Source organism: Haliotis rufescens, unplaced genomic scaffold, assembly GCF_023055435.1.
Source record: "Haliotis rufescens isolate VD_foot unplaced genomic scaffold, xgHalRufe1.0.p SCAF_2, whole genome shotgun sequence".
Classification (NCBI taxonomy): Eukaryota; Metazoa; Mollusca; class Gastropoda; order Lepetellida; family Haliotidae; genus Haliotis; species Haliotis rufescens.
The window spans coordinates 21,932,160-21,952,385 of NW_025963890.1; the positions used below are offsets into that span (position 1 = coordinate 21,932,160).

The window sequence follows — 20,226 nt, forward strand, 5'->3', positions numbered from 1 at the left end:
TGTTGTATTGAATGTACAGGTCTAGTCATATGGACAATCACATCACATTCTACCCATACTGTATGTCTTCAATTCGTCGGTTTCATTTTCAGCTGAATGTACGCCCAATCGGGTTGCGGTCTTGGAAGACAATAGCCGCTAACACTTATATATTTTTTTTAAAACAAGACTTGGGCTAGAAGCCCCTTGTCTTACCATTCACAGATTATGGGAGCCAACAATATTTAATTCAAGCAAAATTTGAAAGATTTTGCGATGCACATAACGATAGTTTTACTATTAATGCATAATGACAACTGTAGCATTTTATCTTCGCTTGGGTTTTGCCAGTATTATTTTGAACTCTATAATGTTTATACTTTGTACATATTAATAAGAATGATACTCATCTTCCATCAAAGTTAGATAACTTACAAAAATCACAATATCTAGAACCTCTATTTATATTATTACAAGGGCCAGTTTCTATTAATAACTTGTGAGCAGATATTCTAAGTGTTGTAAGGTTTTTACTTAAGTCCCGAGGTAAAATATCTAAGTATATTTCGTTAACAAAACCAGTTTTCATACTACTATAAGGAGAAAGTTTTGTTGATTTAGATATAGTACAATTCCATTCTTGTATATAACTATCTGTAACTCTTTGCATAAAAGGTATATGGATCTACAATCAATGGGTTTTAACCATGCTTCAGTCAAATCACGCGTACATACTAACATTTTAACATAAGCCAAATGTTTGACAATCAGATAATAAAATATTCTATGTTAGAGCCTCTAACAATTTTTACTCTTTATAATCTCAAACCAATATTTTATCATTCTTACATATCCAGTAATATACAGAGGTTAACGACCTAAGTCACCGTAGATTGCTGTGCTACATGCTTTAGAATGGAATTGAAAATTCAAAATGGGAGTTTTTTCTTAATTGTTTCAATTAACATACCGACTTCATGGCAGAATAACAAGTGAGGCGAATTTACGTTTATTTTAGTCACGGGTGTGAAAAAGAAATTAAACCTTACTTAGACGTAAACACGTTTTAATGACTAAATAAAATGTGAATCAAAACGTAGATCTGTAATGGCAAGATGTACAAGCTCCTTGCAGCAATGATACCCTTCGCTTGTTCTTCGAAGACTGGTGTGAAAATATGGCGCTGCATTAGAGCGTAAACATCGCCGAAGACAGCGCGGAAGACTGAGCTCACAGAACTGCCTCTTACTTGGGGAATCAGATCCCTTTTAATGAGTTTCATGAAGCGTTCGAAGGACGATTTGTCAAACTCACGAGAGATTCTCGTGTGTCCAATTTCTGTTCCAGTTCGATGACGACGTGAGACAGTTCAGAGGCCAAAGGTCAATACCTGACCTGCGGACGCCACGTCCAAGGCTGAACACTGACACTGATGTTATTATGACTCACGTGCTCAAGGTACCGTGGTCGCTCTGGATCTACGACGCCTCGAGTCTACATCTTGACCTTTCATCGGCAGAACGATTGACTCCAAGTAGTTACGCGTTGGTATGTAAACAGGCACTGGTGCCGGTGGGATTCAGAGGCTGATCGAGGATTTTGAAAGGGGGTACGAGGGGTTGTACATATTGCGAAGTGACGTGACCAAGGGGCCAACATGTAAGGTCTCTCAAAAGGGAGGGTGGGCGCCCCCTGTATAAACCCCAGTCCCTGGATCCGCCTCGATCCCCTGTGTCTATAGCACAGTTGATATGTGTGGCGGATTACACCGCTTTTTAACGCTATTTCACTTACATTACGACGTATCAGCTTGATGTGAAAGGACACGTGATGCTGGTCTCAGACATTTGTCAATTGGGTCAATCCCTCGAACATGGTAGTCTTTCATAAAATACCCTGAAACAAAAATATGCAATTCAGCCCATGCAAGTCTATAATATTTGGCAAGTCTAGACTACTGCGAGTCTCTGGGCTCCTTTTTATATTTTTATAACTATAATTTAACAACTGTTTTTATCTGTAAAATTTGTTCATTTCAGGGACTAGATGTTAGTCTTCGAACATGGGTGCGGTGTTGAGATACCTAGGTTCATAATCAGGACGAATTTGGTTCCTGGCACCCAAAAGACTTCGCTTCAGAACTCTGATACCAGAGTATAGTGTACCATCTTTTATACTTTTACGTGTCGTTGAGGTTAACAGTCAAGACTGCTTGAGTGACTGACGTTTGCTTTAATCCACAGTGAGAAAAACTACAGCATTATGGTTTGTCAGTTATCGAGGCTTACCAGAGAGGCAAGTGGTTGATAGAAAACGTAACTATCCACGCCGTCGGAGAACGAAATATCCAGGTCACACACTGTAGTCAGTGAGTGAGTGAGTATGGTTTTACGCCGCTTTCAGCAATATTGCAGCAACATCACGGCGGGGGATACCAGAGATAGGCTTCACACACGTGTGGGGAATTGAACCCCATCCCCCCTCACACACTGTAATAACTTGATCACCATTTCGGCAATGAAGACACGTTATGACCTATTCTATATCCAATTCTCCACAGGATACAATAAAGGTGGCATACATACCATTCCGCACTACACTATTAAGTATTATGTATTGTACTATTAAACTGTACTGTTGTACTGTACCATACACTTCTGTACCATACAATGCAATACCGCGCCGCGCCGCGTCTAGCCGTACGATTATTCCATCATTGTATTACGTCATATCTGTTAACGTCATTGGCGAATTTGTATTTCAGTATTTGTACTGTGTTAAGTATCGGCAGATTGGTAGCATTGATACTAAATCGTTACTGATCACGTTCAAGACTGGGGTTCAAGTTCCGACATAGGGGCACGATATGTGAAACCTATTCTTGGTGTTTCCTTCATGAGGAGGCTGGAACACTGCTGACAGCCTTTTAGATGTTTCCTTTTTATTTTATTTACTATTCCTAGCCGTGTTCAAGATTATTGCATTTATGTAGCGATGTGCATACAGATGAGTGTGTGTACCTGCTTATTCGTCATGACATGGCTGAAATATCACTCACTCACTCACTCACTCCATTCACTCGCCGACTCACTCACTCCGGGCTAATGCCGATTTTATATTCCTTGACCACTGAGACACCATGCCGCAGTTTAACATGAATACCCCACTCCGACACAGTACACTGAATCTGAACCGACCAGTCCTTGTTTTATCCCCTTAATGCCGGGCGCCAGGCAGGATAACAACAAGTACCATCTTTTAACGTATTTTGATTTCGATTCCCAAAATGGGTAAAAATAACAATAACATATGAAGTCTATAATTGGTGTCCACACTGGGGTAGGCTGGCATATGGCTCGCTCGTTCTTGTCCGGACTTAAGCCGGTTTTGTAGTGCCAGCCCACTGAGATATCTTCTGCAACTAATCCCCTCAACTAGTGCTGAACGTCAGGCAGGGTGACAACAAGTACCATCTTTTAACGTCTCTTGGTGTGACGTGACCAGGCGATAGGGAGTAACATGCTTATGATATAGTTGGATTCGAACAATTGTCTGTGCTTTTAGCGGAGATGGTTTGTTCATGGAAATGGTTTTGTCGCTCTGATAAAACCATGCTCGACACACAACCCCTCGACACACAACCCCACCCTACCCAACGCCCACCCACACACGTAAATGATGCCCTCTGATATTTCATTCCAAATAACATTGTCACCCTACTGAAAACGTGTCATCTTATTTCGTGAGAGATTCTAGGGTAGTATAGATCCCACGTAATTCATGCTTGTACGAAATTTGGTTCACCCGGCTGCGTGCGGCGTTGCTTATAATATCAACCATCGGTCTGCCTGGTTCAGACAGGTCGCGCCATAAAGCTGTCTTATTGAGAGCGGCGTCAAGAAGACAATACTAAAACTCTTCAACAACACTCAGCAACAATATACCATACCTATGAAAGAGGACCCAAGTATTCAATACCAAGCTAAATGTTTTTTCAACAACAACGAAGCTTTATCCCATGTGTTTATCCTTTAAATATATCATAAGCTGAGCTCATTCACCAGAAACATAGGTGTACAAAGCGTGAGAAAACTAGCCAAATTATACCAACAAACCACGGAATCCCAATGGTACAATCTTCCACGCTTTGCTACCTTCTCGCTTGCATAATACAGCGACAAAGGAACGACATCGGCCAGAAAATAAGCCCCATAAAACGAGAAGATTCAATGAATATTGATAAACAAATTGTTATTTTATTGGGGTATGAGCTGCGATCCTTGACTGCATTCATGGTAAATTGCATACCGACAAAAGAGAGAAATGTACCGAGAGACCTTGCTAGTGAAATAGAGCAATACGCTTACGAGGGGTGCTTGTGGGATTGATGGGCAAACTTTATATGTGAAGTAGATCCTCTGCTATTACTTGACAATGAGACCGGGGACCCTGGTATGTAAATAGACTGTATGTAGGGCTAGCAGTAATAGCAGGGATTATTTCGGCTTTGGATGCGCTTACTTCGCATTGACGGAGAATTGCCCAATATGCGGTGCAGTTTGGTTTATTTACACACACACAACACATGTGTGTGTGCGTGCGTGCGTGTGGGTGTGTATAAACTATGAACGGTCGGCCATGATTTGAGTGTTCGTGAAAGTCTTCATAAGAAAATTAGTACTCGCGAATCTTTAACGTTTCGGAATTAAGGTCACATTTATGGTTATTTAATTAATTATGTTAATAAAAATTAATTACAATTTTGTTTAATAAACATTTGCTAAGTCGTGAGGATCTATTTGTGTTAATACTTGACCCTGAAAATCCTGATCGATTGTTTACCCACATGTCTTGTATATTTCAACATATTTTCGCAAATGTAAACTGATTTTTGAAACGTAGAATTGTTTTTTTCCATTAGCACATTTACGATGTAGAAATGCTCTTGATCTTACAAGAATGATTGCATCTACTCTCAAAGGGTGTGTAGAAATTGGGTTTTAAGTCATAAAATAACTTTACAACCACAGCCATCTTAATATCACACAGTTTTATTGTTTTGCTGACACCGCCGTGCTCTGAACGATGTGATGCCTATGTGTAAAAACACCCCTGCTCTTCAGAAGGTTATAACAGTTTGTTCGAGAAATATTTGCCGGGGGGTAACTCACTGAATCTGCAGCTGCACATGGGCAGTACAATAGAACCGATACATTTTTTTAAAGTGAAAAATATCACAGATCACCATCCTAATACATCTCAGACACCCGGTAATAACCCAGGTCCGCGACCACTGTCGTGTTGCTCCGGGTGAATCCACCCCTTATATTGTATGGGTGAGACATGTAACATTCTTGGCGATGGGACAAGGCGTGACATCCGAACCCATGGAATCTGGTGGGTGTGAGTGAAATTAACAACAAAAGCATGCAGCACGAGCTTCTTGCGGCTACGTCTTCGCGAGCAGACGACATTCCGGCAGACGACATCTGTATCGGAGACGGCTGTGCTGCGGGCATATTTCAATCCAGAGTGATTGTAATTGCATAGTTTACCGTACATGGATGAACGTCCAAGCCTTGGAAATGTTGTCTAAGAAGTCAGAGCAAACAGGCGCAAGTCAACCATATCACCTTCACAAAATATATCGGTGATCCCCAGCCTTCTCTATGGTGAAGAAGAAAGAGGCATTGACGTTCTATTGTGTTTCCGCTCCTCTATGGGTAATTACGTTTTAGAGGACCGAATTTAAACTGTGACTGACATAGCGATGCATTATTCCAAGTAAGTCAACTTGAACCAAATACCTCTTTCACCTAAACCGCCTTTAACGTGTTTATCGTTTACTTATGAGCGATACCAGCATTTCCCGACCGAGTTCATGCTTGAAGGCCAGAGTATAACTGATGGTTGAATAGACGATTTTTTTCGCCCGATTAAATACCAAGAACAGGTCAAGGATTCAAACAGGTTCACATGCCATATTGTATAAGACGAGCAACATGCTACACTGCGAGCTACAGAAAGATGGTCTCCAACATCAGGTTGTTTTAACAGACACAGAGTTTATATACAGAGTTAAACCCAGAAATGAAAAGGAGGCAGAAAATGGCTTCACGAACATCTGGAATATGGGTAAGTGACCTTCAACAAACGCTACTTAAACCTACATCATGACAGTCCCCCAGATCAACTCTCGGCCAGCATTTCAATATCAATGCTAAAGGTGTTATTTATAGACTATGTTTGTATACAAACGCTTAAGCGATTTCTTTTCAAGATGGCTTCCAACTGTCACATGACCATTGCTAACTAGTCATGTGTTATTTTGTTAAACATTCGCTACTTAAATTCATATTTGCTAAATGTGTGACTTCAATGGTAGCATGTTCGAGAACGAGTCGAGCGTGGCGTGTTTACATTATTTAAACATTTGCGGTGGGACGACACCGAGGTACCATTCAAAGATGTCAATAGATGGCAATGATAGCTCATGTCGATATTAACATGCAGATAGCCACTTTGCTTTGTAAGCTTCAGATCAGTACGTAGTCGTTTCTCGTGCTAAACTGTATTAAAGTAGACTTCACTGTCAAGTTAACAGTTCAGGTTTAACATATCTGCGGTAGATTGTGTAAAACCCCATCATCAAAAACATATGCAGCTCCAGTGCACAGAGAAACATCTGGGTATGAATCATATCGATACATTACGTGAACACGACACAGAAACCAGGTTATTAAAAGAATCACCCCCTCCCATCGTTATTCTGTGGTCATGTTGAAGTGACCCTAATGTTTAAAACAAATATTGACAGCTACTGTTCTATATCCATATCGCCGGATATATCTAAACATCTGCTCTCTACGTTATGTCATAAGCAGTAGATTTAAGGTACCTCGGTTTATTCATGGTGATCCTTATATTTTGATAGTGTCGAAGATTATTTTCAATGTTGAGCGAGCTGGTATACTGGTATTCGATAAAGATCCGATAAATTATTTCCGAAAAATGATCTAAACAGATACACACTTTTTAAGAGCAGGCGTGAATACTACTGACGGGCACAGATGACCCAGTCGTCTGAGGTGTAGAAACTCGCTATGCAGAGTTGTGTGTCTTAGTCGTGCCAGGATCCAATGCAATGGGTTCGAATCCGAGATTCAACTTGAAAATTGATTCTTGGTGTGTCAGCATGCCCATAGTCGTCTGTTTTATAAACGTGGTATATAAACTACGACCTGCATGACGTCGGGCATCCCGAAATACTGAAATACTGTCCACAGCGGACATCACTCAATGGACACTACTTACTTACATATTTAGACTGGTTCTGTGTTGGGTGTGGGATCTATTCTACAGACATGAATATACACAAGCATTTCAATAATAAGATTGTTGTTTTTGTTTGTGGTTTGCTTCTTTGTTTGGGTTTTTTTGCTTTTGATGTCCCGCGCAGCAATCAAAATACTGTAAACTACGAACACGCTTTTAACGAACTGACCTATATAACGATTTTTTTTTAGTCCCGGCCATTTGTTGTATATATGCTGTATATATACTTATAACGAACTACGGTTATTACGAACTAAGATTAGTGGTCCCCTTTGACTTCGTTATAACCGTAGTTTACTTTATATCGAGTTCGCCGTAGTTAGAGACAAGCAGAGTGTCGATAATAGAATATATTACCGTGACCGTGACCTTGACATTTGCCGTGACCTTAAAGGTATAATTTCTTCGTCCATCTAGAGAGTTAATAGGGTTCAGGTTTCATGGCAAACGCTTTCAGAATTCGAGTTTTTTAAGAATGTACAGATTCACATTGAAGTGCGTATGTGTTGAATAATTCAAATGATTCAACAACGTATAAGATCCAGGTAGATCTGTCTAGATCTAGATCACTGTACATTGCACATGTGAGTACTCGCGATCGATTATTTAGATGTTGTTGATGTAGGTTAGCATAACCTTAGTAAATATATGATAAATACTTCAACTAATTACAACAGTATGTGTCATGGCTGCTGTTCAATGGAGCTCGACTGCGCTGTCGGCCGGATCGCAGGGTACAGTGTATTTCTTTCTCATCATCCTTCGAAGCAAACTTTGAATACAACATCATATTCCTTCTCATTTCGGGTACTCGTTTACTACCGCAGAGTTACAGTAGGTCAATGGAGCAGAGAGTTGATAATCTCAATGTCCTAGAGGGTATGCATTTACTACCGGATAGCAGGGCTACTATAGGTCAACACATCTGAGTAGTTAAGGTCCTTGAAGTTAAGGTCCTTGGTGAAGATAATGACGGAGACCGCCACACACGCCCCCCCCCCCCCCCCCCCCCCCCCCCCACACACACACACACACCAACTCCCCGGCGTTGGCCGTTGCTCAATGGATTGTCTGGTCCAGACTCGATTATATACAGCCGCAGTCATATAAATGGAGTATTACTGAGTGCATAAAGAAAGCCAAACAAACAAACAAACTTCGGTGACTCATACAGAATTGATCCCCAACACCCAATGCCTGCCGTAAGAGCTGACTAAAACAGGGATCAGGTGACGTGGTCGATATCTCTGGCTTGTCTGTGTTCGCGACATCATCCCCCGCTGGCGTGTATCGGTGAGCATACTGTCAGTCACTGGTTTGCTCTAATACACCACCTCCATACCCCGCACCCACCCTCAACATGTAGCCTTTTATTTACCAGTGTACCAGATCGTCCGTTTATCTTACCCAATTCGAGGCCATGGTGACCACACACCCTAAGACCAGGTAAAACGGTAAAGGTAGGGTTACCACCTGCCCATGACGAGTCATCGGGGCTGCGGTCGTGTATGTACACAGACATGACGTGGCCTATCACCACCATGTTCTGGTTAGTCATAGCTGTGAGTACATCCCAGTTTACGAAAGCATCATTAATTCAACAGAGAGAAAACCAGACCTGATTGCTTAGCATTTGAAGCACCATAACTTCTCCTCGAAGAAAACATACCACCGAAAATAGACTTCTTTCAAAGGAATGTTTAACCAAGAATAAAAGACCTGCACTTTATAAACCACCCTGAAGCATCTCTTTTGAATGCCTAATACACTAATAGTCTTCATTGCACTTAACAGCCCTTTGTACTTGGAGAATCCCACATGGAAGTACTTAAATGAAGGGTATTAAGCATTGTTTAATAGACCAATATCAACATTGTGAACGGTTTAGCAATGTATACATATCATGCAGTAAAATCCCCGCACAGCTGTAAATGCAGGTGTTATCTCGGGCGGTGACAGAATTACCAGTTTCATAACAAAGTACTAATAATGCATCAAGTATGAGCTTCCCGATATGCACGTCGGTCCTTATGGGGGTAGCCTAGTGGTTAAAGGGTTTGCTCGTCAAGTCGAAGACTTTAGTTCGAATGTAGACGGCGAGAGCTGAGGAGGCGGTGAATATAGACGGCTAGAGCTGAGTAGGGGGGATATAGACGGCCAGAGCTGAGGAGGGGGGGTCGGTATAGACGGCCAGAGCTGAGGAGGGGGTGAATATAGACGGCTAGAGCTGAGGAGGGGTGAATATAGACGGCTTGAGCTGAGGAGGGGGTGAATATAGGCGGCTAGAGCTGAGGAGGGGGTGAATATAGACGGTTAGAGATGAGGAGGGATGAATATAGGCGGCTAGAGCTGAGGAAGGCGTGAATATAGACGGCTAGAGCTGAGGAGGGGGTGAATATAGACGGTTAGAGCTGAGGAGGGTGAATATAGGCGGCTAGAGCTGAGGAGGGGGGTGAATATAGATGGCTAGCGCTTAGGAGGTTGGTGAATATAGACGGTTAGAGATGAGGAGGGATGAATATAGGCGGCTAGAGCTGAGGAAGGTGTGAATATAGGCGGCTAGAGCTGAGGAGGGGTGAATATAGGCGGCTAGAGTTGAGAAGGGGGTGAATATAGGCGGCTATAGCTGAGGAGGTGGTGAATATAGACTGATAGAGTTGAGAAGGGGATGAAAATATTCGGCTAGAGCTGAGGAAGGGATGAATAAAGACGGCTAGAGCTGAGGAGGGTGAATATAGACTGAAAGAGATGAGAAGAGGATAAATATAGACGGCTAGAGCTGAGGAGGTGGTGAATATAGACGGCTAGAGCTGAGGAGGGTGAATATAGACTGATAGAGTTGAGAAGGGGGTGAATATAGGGGGCTAGAGCTGAGGAGGGGGATATAGGCGGCTAGAGCTGAGGAGGGGGATATAGGCGGCTAGAGCTGAGGAGGGGGATATAGGCGGCTAGAGCTGAGGAGGGGGGTGAATATAGACCGCTAGAGTTGAGAAGGGAATGAGACTGGTAATTGTTTTATTGAATATATGCGGAGAGGAGGTAACGGGGAGACACCCCTCACAAAGTGTGAACATTACCGCAATGCACTTCCGGGTGCCCTTTCCCCATCGGATGAACTGGGACACCCGGATACTTCAACAGGCAGAATTGTATATTTAATTCTTATTGTCTCAGTGGGGATTCCGGGTTCCCAGTAACCTATGCTTGTCGTCAGAGATAACTTAATGTATCGGACTCAATATCTTGGTTGATTGCGCGGCATCGTACACTGACGGCGTAGATCTTTGCTGATGATATCAATCACTGGTTTGTCGGGTTCAGACTCGATTATTCACAGGCCGCTTGAGTTACACAACAAGCAAACAAACAAACACAAAGATCAATTACTTTTCTAAATTAAGGCAATATCGGTAGCTTGATAGGAAAATAACATCTTCATTCATTATTTCGACTAAATGTCGAATGCTAATCGCAGCGGATGGTGTTTATGACAATACTAACTCTCTCTTGGGCGTCTGGTATAGCAAAGGATGTTTCCATTGTATCAAGATGTGTTTGCCTGATGGCTAAACGTGGTCACTCGAATGACGCTGAATAACTCGGTTCGAAGCAGCCAGGTCACTCATAGTCCCCACCCGAACCACGTTACAGTCGTCTCGTACGATAAGCATGAGGTACCCTTAGATCTGCTATTCACACGGAATCACCTTGAAATGGGGTCACTTAGCGATAGCTGAGTAGCGTTCTATTAACTCACTCACCCCGTGCAGCAGCCTCAAATTGTCCTCGCAATCTCATTAATGTCCGATCTTCAAAAACGCTTCCTCTATATATCTGACGTAACATCAGGTGAACCTTCTGCGAACTTTGACTGCCCTATCTAAATGAAGATGCATGGGTTCTTAAACCAATCGGATGTCAGCCTTATTTTATTATTCGTCTTCATTTCTTTACTCTTCGATTCGGAAATTTCGATTGGTACAAATATAACCAACACAAATAGTCCTTTCATGGTACGCCCTCATGAGTGTTGATGCCATGGTGCTCAGAAACGACATGGTGTATAAGATATCCATAATGTAATGGCGCGGTTTTATTTATCTACATTCGGAAGTTGTCATTTTTGTTCGTTTTCGAGATACAGAAATCAGATATGCTGGTCTGAATGATTTGCTCGCTCGTACCGAGAATATAGATTAACTGATGGGAAAGTTCATCTGACGCAACTTCCTGAGGAAGGCGTCAGAGCTTCACGCAGAGAGGTATGTATCGGTGTAAAGATCTCCTTCTAATGAGATTGCTATTGACGCGGATATAGGGGATTACTCATGAATATTCCTGGCGACATTCAAAACGAGGCAGACTCGGCAAAATATACGGGAAGCAATTTAGGTAAAATGGCGCGCTCTTCAGATGAAACATCCCTCGATCTTCGCTGATTTGGATTCAGGGGGCAAAGTAGTGCACACATTTTAAGAGACACCTTGTCTCTGCTTAAAGGGATCGAACAATAACTTTCTTGTGGATTCCGGGTCAGAACAGGTTTTCAGTACCCAATACTTGTTTTAATTTCGGATCTGGTTGTTAAAAATGTGTGACCTGACTGACATGTCACCGTGCCAACCTGGAACATTGCTCACACAATCAACCATATGTTCCCTGACCATGATATTGTATATAGACTGCCACGGTGTAACTAGAATATTGCTGACCACTAACTCACTCACCCCGGAACCTCCATGGTGGTTGGTGTCGCTAAGCGAAGCAAGTCCAAAATAAGCCAACTTACACCATCTTCCCGAGGCAAGGCAATTAACTGACTATAACAGTCCAGTTTCCACCTTTGCTAGGTTGGAATTTCGTGGCTCGATCGTAGCGCCACCATTACGAGTTATGTCCCTTGTATGACCCTCCTACTGACCAATCAGATTCCAACTGTCATATTTACTTGAATTTGCTTTAAACAAAATGGCGGCGCCCAATCAAGGGGATCTGATGGGTAATCAAGATCTATATTGTAATTAAACGGGGTTTACATAGAGCGGTGAATAAAGTTACTTGAGCACCGTGATTTAAAACATGAAATGATTTGGAAAATATCTGTCAACGCCACGTTGACGGTACACATGTTTTGCAAATCCTGCAACGCGAATTTGATTGGACTATGCATAGACTCGTTAGTTCAGCCAAAATATAACCTCGAAATTTCAGCCTAGTTCTGCAAGGGGAGAAAATGAACTTATATAGTCAGTTAACTCCTTTGCCCCGAGAAGGTGGCTTACACACAACGTTTCAGCAAATTCAGATTTAGAAATTAAAAAAAACCTATGTCCCTATTCTACAATAAAAAGATCACAGTTAAATACATTTCATCCTTATCTTCTCTTGCAAAACGAGCCTGTAGGAATTCCAGGTAAAAATAGGTCCTCGGTAGTCCAAGTTTGTCAAAAGAGCGAACACACAATGAGGATCGGATGGTAGCAATGGCTGATTGTGTGTCATAATACCCAACGGTGTGGACGTTGGTTTTAAGTCGTATGTCAACTACTGTGTTTCATTCTGGTATGGGTTATTTACATGCCCTGAACTAGCTAAAATACTGCTGACTGTGGCATAAAACAGCATTCCCACCCTCATTATTATACAACAAAATAGCAGAATAATTACCATTTTATCCTGTCCCGTGTCTTACGAATAGACACGGACATCTCTAACGCGTCGGTGACCAGAATATTTAGTTACAAGTAAATCTGATCTGTGTGATGAACCCGGAAAGGGTGGCGAGAGGTTGAGCGTCTTTATGTTTGACCTATGATGTATTAATATTCCAATTTGCTTTTGATGGCAATCTTTAATCCCAGCAGATTTCGCAGGTTCATGCAGTGTTTCTGTTTGTTCGCGTCGTAATATCCAATATTCATCACCGCCATTCCATTTGAGATTACGGTTGAAACACAAGGTGCATGAAACATTCCTGTTGCCTTAATGGTCGCCATTAACTAAGCCAGGTTCATCTGGTGGCGTCAGGAGTACAGGTTACATTTCCAAGCGGCGCTTCCTTATAATTGTGCGTGTTTCTTTCTCCATACACAGCGGTCGGCCATTAGAAATGTAAAAGAAAACAAAGAAATAATGACTTAGTACGTTTGGTTGAGAAAATAACTTATAAGATGTCTGATATATATTAAAATAATGTGCAAATATGGTTCACAATTTGTATCTTGGCTGAAGAATGAAGAATCTTTTAACATTTTCCAAAAATATATTTGCTCATAAACCACGGCACTGTGCTAAATCTTCCCAGTGCAACGGAGCATGGGTAGCTGAAGCAGTAGTGGTTGGCTGATAGGAGTAGCTGCGACTGCCGAAACCCTCATTCATTCTCATAATCATATATATGGGGCGGTGGTTGAAGCGTTTGCTCGTCTTTCCGTAGACCCGGGTTCGATTCCCCACATGGGTTCAATGTCTGAAGCCCATTTGTGGTGTCCCTCGTGGACGAGATATTGCTGGAATATTGATAAAAAAAGGCGTAAAATCCTACTCACTACCTCACTCAATCATAATCATATATTCTGTTGTGTCACTAGCAGGAACAGACTGCCGGGTGAACCTTATTGTGCTGAAAGATTGGCTTGGCTTCAAATAATAAAACATTAAAATTAAAAGTAGTTACCTGTCACAACCTTAACTTCGTACCAACAGATACGTACATTTTATTTTATCGAAACGAAAAGTTTAATAAGGACTATAGATCGATACAAAAACGGCAGGAATTTTGTGTTGACTTCCTCAGCCTCTACCGATTTTCGTTTTCGGGTTGGAATCCTGAAAATTGTTGGAATTCTAGAGGCGATATATTGGATCTCGTGGTCAGACTCGGGTGGTCAGGATCGAGTTTCCGTTCCCCGAAAGCGTCGATCGTGCTAACAATACCAATCACTTGATCGATTGATTGATTGTTTGTTTGTTGTTTAACGCCGCTCTCAGCAATATTCCAGCTGTATGACGGCGGTCTGTAAATAATCGAGTCTGGACCTGACAATCCAGTGATTGATATCATGAGCATCAATCCACGCAATTGGGATACGATGACAAGCATAGTTGCCTTTTACGGCAAGCATGGGTTGTTGAAGAGCTATTCTCCCCCGGATTTTTACGTCTGGTCCAGATACGATTATTTACAGGCCGCCGTCATAGAGCTGGAACATTGCCGAGTTTGGTGTTAAACAACAAACACCCAAACCTCAGCCCGTGTTTACACTTTCAAGCAGGTCCGTTGCAGCGTGGTGTGTGTCCAACACAAAAACGACTGGATTGACAGTCCCATTTCCGAGTGTGACAAACCAAGAACCATTTACGGTGCGAAACGTATTGGAACCCACGACCTGCGTCTAATTGCACAAACCAATCTTAGCGCTACGAACCTACAAAGTATAACATTGACTAACAATGGTCTTATCGTCATAATCCCTTTGCGCAAGTTAGTCCAGATTACCTGGCAGCTAAGGCCCGCAACTCCGTACAGCGAAAAGCTGTGCCTCAATCGACCGAAATACTCATACCCCTGCAGTGTTCCCCCGGGGGGTTGTATATCTGCCTGAAGCACTAGAAAAAAACAGTCACTACTAAAAAGTGCCGATCACTTTCTTTTCGGCCTTGTGCATCCTTATCCAAAAGACCCGTGAAGATCCGGGGTGGAATAGGTCATCAGCAACCCACGCTTGCCGTAAAAGACGACTATGCTTGTCGTAAGAGGCGACTAACGGGATCGGGTGGTCAGGCTCGCTGACTTGGTTGATGCATGTCATCGATCCCAATTGCGTGGATCGATGCTCATGATATTAATCAATGGACCCAGACTTGAATATTTACAGACCGCCGTCATATAGCTGAAATATTGCTGCGTGTGGCGTTAAACAAGAAACCAACCAACAAACCTTATCAAAAAGGGGGCCCGCGGGGAGCCGGGATAAACTGTGTCCCCAGCATCCCATTGATTCCCAGGGGATTCCGGATTACAAAGGTCCCCAAGAGGCGACTTAATGGATAGGGTGGTCACGCTCGGTGACTTGAATGATGGCGTGCCAAGGTACGCCGACGGCGTTGCCCATAATATAAGTCACTGGATTGTTTGGTCCAATCTCGATTATTTACAGGCTGCCGTCATATAGCCGGAATATCACAGAGTGCGAAATACCTAATATGACCCAGTCATGACCAACATGAGATTTCAGTTACATTATACACCCTCGATAATGCTTGTTATCATAAAAGGGAATTATGACAAGGGACCTTTTTGGACCAATAAGCAAAACATTTACAATTGTTATGAACGTTATGAGATATGTTAATATGTCTGAGAACAGGAATTTGTTTATTTTGACAGATGCATGCCATGGACTTACAAGGATACTAATATGTATACTATACATAAGGCTTAAATGTGTCAAAAGGATGTTTTTAGTGTTTCATGCAGCTTATTTAAATATTTGATCATGAGCAAGTCTATGACCCAACCTGACTTTCTTAGATGCAGATAAAGACAGTACTAACATGGATAAAATATATCTTAGGTCACAGATTTGCTTATGCAAGATTACGGGTTTTTTCTGAAGTTGACAAATCGGCCTTTTTTAGTCGTTTTAAGCATTGCGCAACTTGAACATGCCATCAGAAAAAAGACCTGTAAATGTGTGAAAGAAAAAAAGGCTAGTTGTCAACCATTTTAACATGTCTGTTTATGTTCATGCCGTTAATACAAAGTCTTCGTTAACTTTTGACATTTCAATTGTGTCAAAAAGTGCCCTTATGCTGACACGTCCTTTTCGGGTCCAGGATATATTTTACCGATCAGTATCAGGTATTTATCATACAAAACTGGCTTCCACCGAAGATATCGCTTGGGTGAGCGAGTGAGTGAGGAGTTGGGTTTAACGCCGCTTTTAACAGTATTCCAGTTATATCGCTGCGTGTCAGCTTAATGTGGGAGGAAAGCCCGAAGTGATGCAGGTCTCAGACGTTTACCACTTCGGTGAAACCCACGAGCACGGGTATGGTGCTGACAAACCTAGAAACATAATCGGGGCGAACCGGGATTCGAACCCACAATCATAGGTTTCTGGCTTGCCCAAGGGACGCAACTCTGCACAGCGAATCGCGGCGTCTTAGACGACTGGGCCACCCGTGCACCCCGCTTGGGCGAAGACAGTGCTGCAATAAAATTGTAGCACAATGCTTTGCAGTCCGCTGTGACGTCATCGGTGGCCATGGTGTCACAATCAAATGACTTTGCGAATCTTGGCCATTTATGCTAGTTAGCAGTACTCTTTACACACAAGACAAATAATGCTTTTTTACTGTTTAAAAACTGGAAAAGTTGTTTGTTTGTTTGTTATTTAACCCCACACTCAGCAATAGTCCAGCTGTATGACGGCGGTCTGTTAATAACTTTGTCTGGACCAGACAATTCAGTAATTGCTATAATGAGCATCGATCCACGCAATTGGGATACGATTACATGCATCAACCAAATCAGCAAGCCTGACCACCCGATCCCGTTAGCCGCCTCTTACAACAAGCATGGGTTGCTGAAGACCAATTCTGGCCCGACTGGAAAAGCTGGAAGAATATGTTTGAGGGGTTAAACGGAATCTTACAATCGTCTCTTTTGAACTGTTAAATGTATATCAACACTCGTCGATACATTTGAGATCAAGAACCTCGGGTGAGGTTCACTATACACCCGAGAACAGAAAGACTGTCGCCTCAGAGAAGAAAACTGTTACACTAAATGAACATCTATTAAACGTTGGTCTGCTCGCATATCTCAGGAGTTGAAAACAATCTTCATCTCGCGACTTTAACAGCAGCCTCTCGGATCACATCTCCAATAAACATACTACTGCAAATGGCTGAAAAACCCGAAGAAGTAGGTCTAAACTTCAGGCTTTCCACATTTTACACTGACGACGTACAAAGCAAGCCTTCGGGTTACCTGCATGTATTTGTAAGACACTAATGGCCACACGCGCTATTATGATGTACACGACACCATGACACACCAAGGCCCTGTCTCATGGCGAAGTATCTATCTAGAGTCGAGATCCACCTGTAGTCATTCAAGTGTCACATCTTGACCTTTTGGGTAGGAACCAGCTGCGCTATAGAAGGAAATAGGAAAAACATTTCCCAGATAGCAACACGGCTGGATATGACAGTACGGGTGACTTAGGACACATAAATCAAGTCAGCATTGTGGTCGAGAAACGTATTAGAGCTGTTCAGGGGATGATCCCTTTAGTGCGATCTTCTCAACAAATTACCACATGTGCGGCGAGTCTGAATTATTCATGAAGCTTGTAAGGAGGCGTATTGAGGTAGAAGGATTTGGGAAATTGATAAATCACTACTTTGTTGGCTTGATAGTTCTAATGACACTTTCATGTTACTGATGTAAGATTTATGTCCTTGCTGTCACCCCCTGCGTGTCAATGTATATTGTGACAGGGGGTCGGGAGCTTGCTAGGGTGGGGGTCAGATTCCGATCTGGCAACCCTCTGCTACCGTCATCTGTTTGGCAGTGCGTCCTTAGTATACACAGTCTCCTACTGTTTGATCCCCGAGGGCTACCGAAGTAGCCAAACTACCCATACCTGCACAAGGAACTGGCTAAAATGAGGATCGGTTGATTAAAATATCTGGCCACGACGACACGGGTCGTACTCATGCTGACAACCACTTGGTTGTCTGGCCGAGACATAGCTGCAGTATTGCTTTTGGGTAAAACGCGCATACACTCAACTACTTACGGACTTTGATCTTCTATTGTACTAAAACGACTGTAGTTGTTCATTATTGATTCGTGAACGTCTTCGTTCATAGTAAGCACAATCATGGTCTTCAACATCCTTTTATAAGGTTTAAGCATCAACATCAACAGTTGTGTCACTCTTCATTGGTGCCCTTTGATCTGGGCAAGCACATCCGTTTGTACCTATACACTGAATGCTGTGGTCGCATATATTCGCCACGATTGCACCTAGAAAGCATGAGATGTAGATAAAAACCTATTGTGCTTAATTACATTTTGAGGCTTATATCCTTGGTGGAGTCTGAACCACCTGTGTTCCAATAATATGTAAATGAAGTTGTACCCCCTCTGGCCTCATTGTCAAACATGGGTTGGTCGGCCCCTGATGTTCAAGTCGTGATATTGTTCACCGTTTATCTCACTCACGACCCTTTGTTGTGCCCCGGATACCTGTGTTTCTAAGCCATAAAACTTCCTCTTGACTTTTGTTGGTGCTGTTAGGTTAATCGTAAGTTTTTGTCCTAGGAAGCAATGTTTCCTCGATGAGGTAGATATAACGTATTTTACGTTCTTTCCATCTTTGGGAGGCATGAGTGGCAATACAACTCGCTGTGCAGAGTTGTGTTCCTCAGCCGTGCCAGGATCCGCTAATCATGGGCTCGAATCCAAGACGCGACGCGATTAATATCTTTGGTTTATCATCACTGTACTACAACCCGTGCAAGAGTTATCGTCCCACTTGATGCTGCTACGACATAAGCTCACCTGGACACCACAAACTGGGGCTTGTAGACCAAGGACTTTAAACCTTCAAGATCTCACGTGTCTAAATTTAGACGGAGCATAATTCTGAACATTCTGATCTACTTGGCCTTTGCGCGAAATCCTTGAGAACGATGGGGGAGGGACATCTTCGATTACCCAGGGTGTTATGCTCACCATTCTGTACTCAACATACCTACGTTTCGGAAGTGACGTTCCCGACGCCATCTCTAACTAAGCACAGAATTTCTTTCTTCATGAAACTATATTGGTTTAAAGCTATTTTTAAGTCCTACCATTCGAATCGGGCTGAAACCGAAGCAATGTTAGCGAAGGGGTCAAGGGATTATATCATAACAGAATGGATAAAAAATACACTGAAGAATTGAGGTTGGGGCGGGGAAATTGAAGCAGTTCCAGGAACTTCGAGTTATAAATACCCCGCAAGTCCTTATCACGAACACGTGATTCACACAACTGTTAATGATAAATTGAAATAAGCGCAGTCAACGATAAAATCATGTTTATTTAGAATATAGAAACGGAGAATATTTGTTTTTGATATTTTTGTGTCCAAGATAATTATGTTAAGTAACACCTGCAGATCATCTCTGACTTAGATGTACAAATATATAAAAGAAAATGCATTGTCGAATATCACGTAGAAGTGTGGAATTCCCCTGTTGGGTGTACGATAAAAAAGTGGTAATTGAGACATATCCTCGTGAGTATTCCTTAGAATAATACGCCCCAAGTACCGCGCGCATGTGGTTAAGCGTGTGTAAATACGACATTAGTGAACAGCTCATACATTCGCGTGGTAATACAGCAGGTCGAATCTGATAGTATAGATAGTAACAGACCACGTTTCAAGTGCGAGTTCATGAATACACATTTTAGGTCGTATAGATGGGCACGATAATATGAAATGATTCGTTAACCGTCCACCACTGACTCGAGGGGCGGTCGGGTCGCCTAGTGGTTAAAGCGTTCGCTCCTTACGTGGAAGACCCGCGTTCGATTCCCGACATGAGTAAATGTTTAAAGGAGCCGTGAAGATCTGGGTTGGAATAGGTCTTCATGCTTTCCGTAAAAGGCGACTTTGCTTGCAACTGTGGCTAGTCAGACTCGATGACTTGTCTGATGCATGTTATCGTATCCCAATTGCGTAGATCGATGCTCATGATATCACTCACTTGTTGTCTGGTCCAGACTCGATTTTTGAGAGACCTCCGTCATATAGCTGGTATATTGCTTAGTGCGGCGTTAAACAACAAACAAACAAACAAATCAAACAAATAATGGCTGAAGCCATTTCCCGGTGTCTGCTGTGATAT

At 42.5% G+C, this 20,226-nt stretch overlaps 1 protein-coding gene across 1 annotated transcript in view; it reads left to right on the forward strand.

The window, feature by feature from the left end:
* Positions 1-5,307: 5,307 nt before the first annotated feature.
* LOC124112007 (ceramide kinase-like) overlaps positions 5,308-20,226 on the forward strand; it is a 31,637-nt gene continuing 16,718 nt past the window's right edge. The window contains exon 1 of the mRNA XM_046471975.2: positions 5,308-6,114. Coding sequence (XP_046327931.2) covers positions 5,982-6,114 — 133 coding nt within the window. The 5' untranslated portion in view covers positions 5,308-5,981. The remainder of the gene's footprint in view (positions 6,115-20,226) is intronic.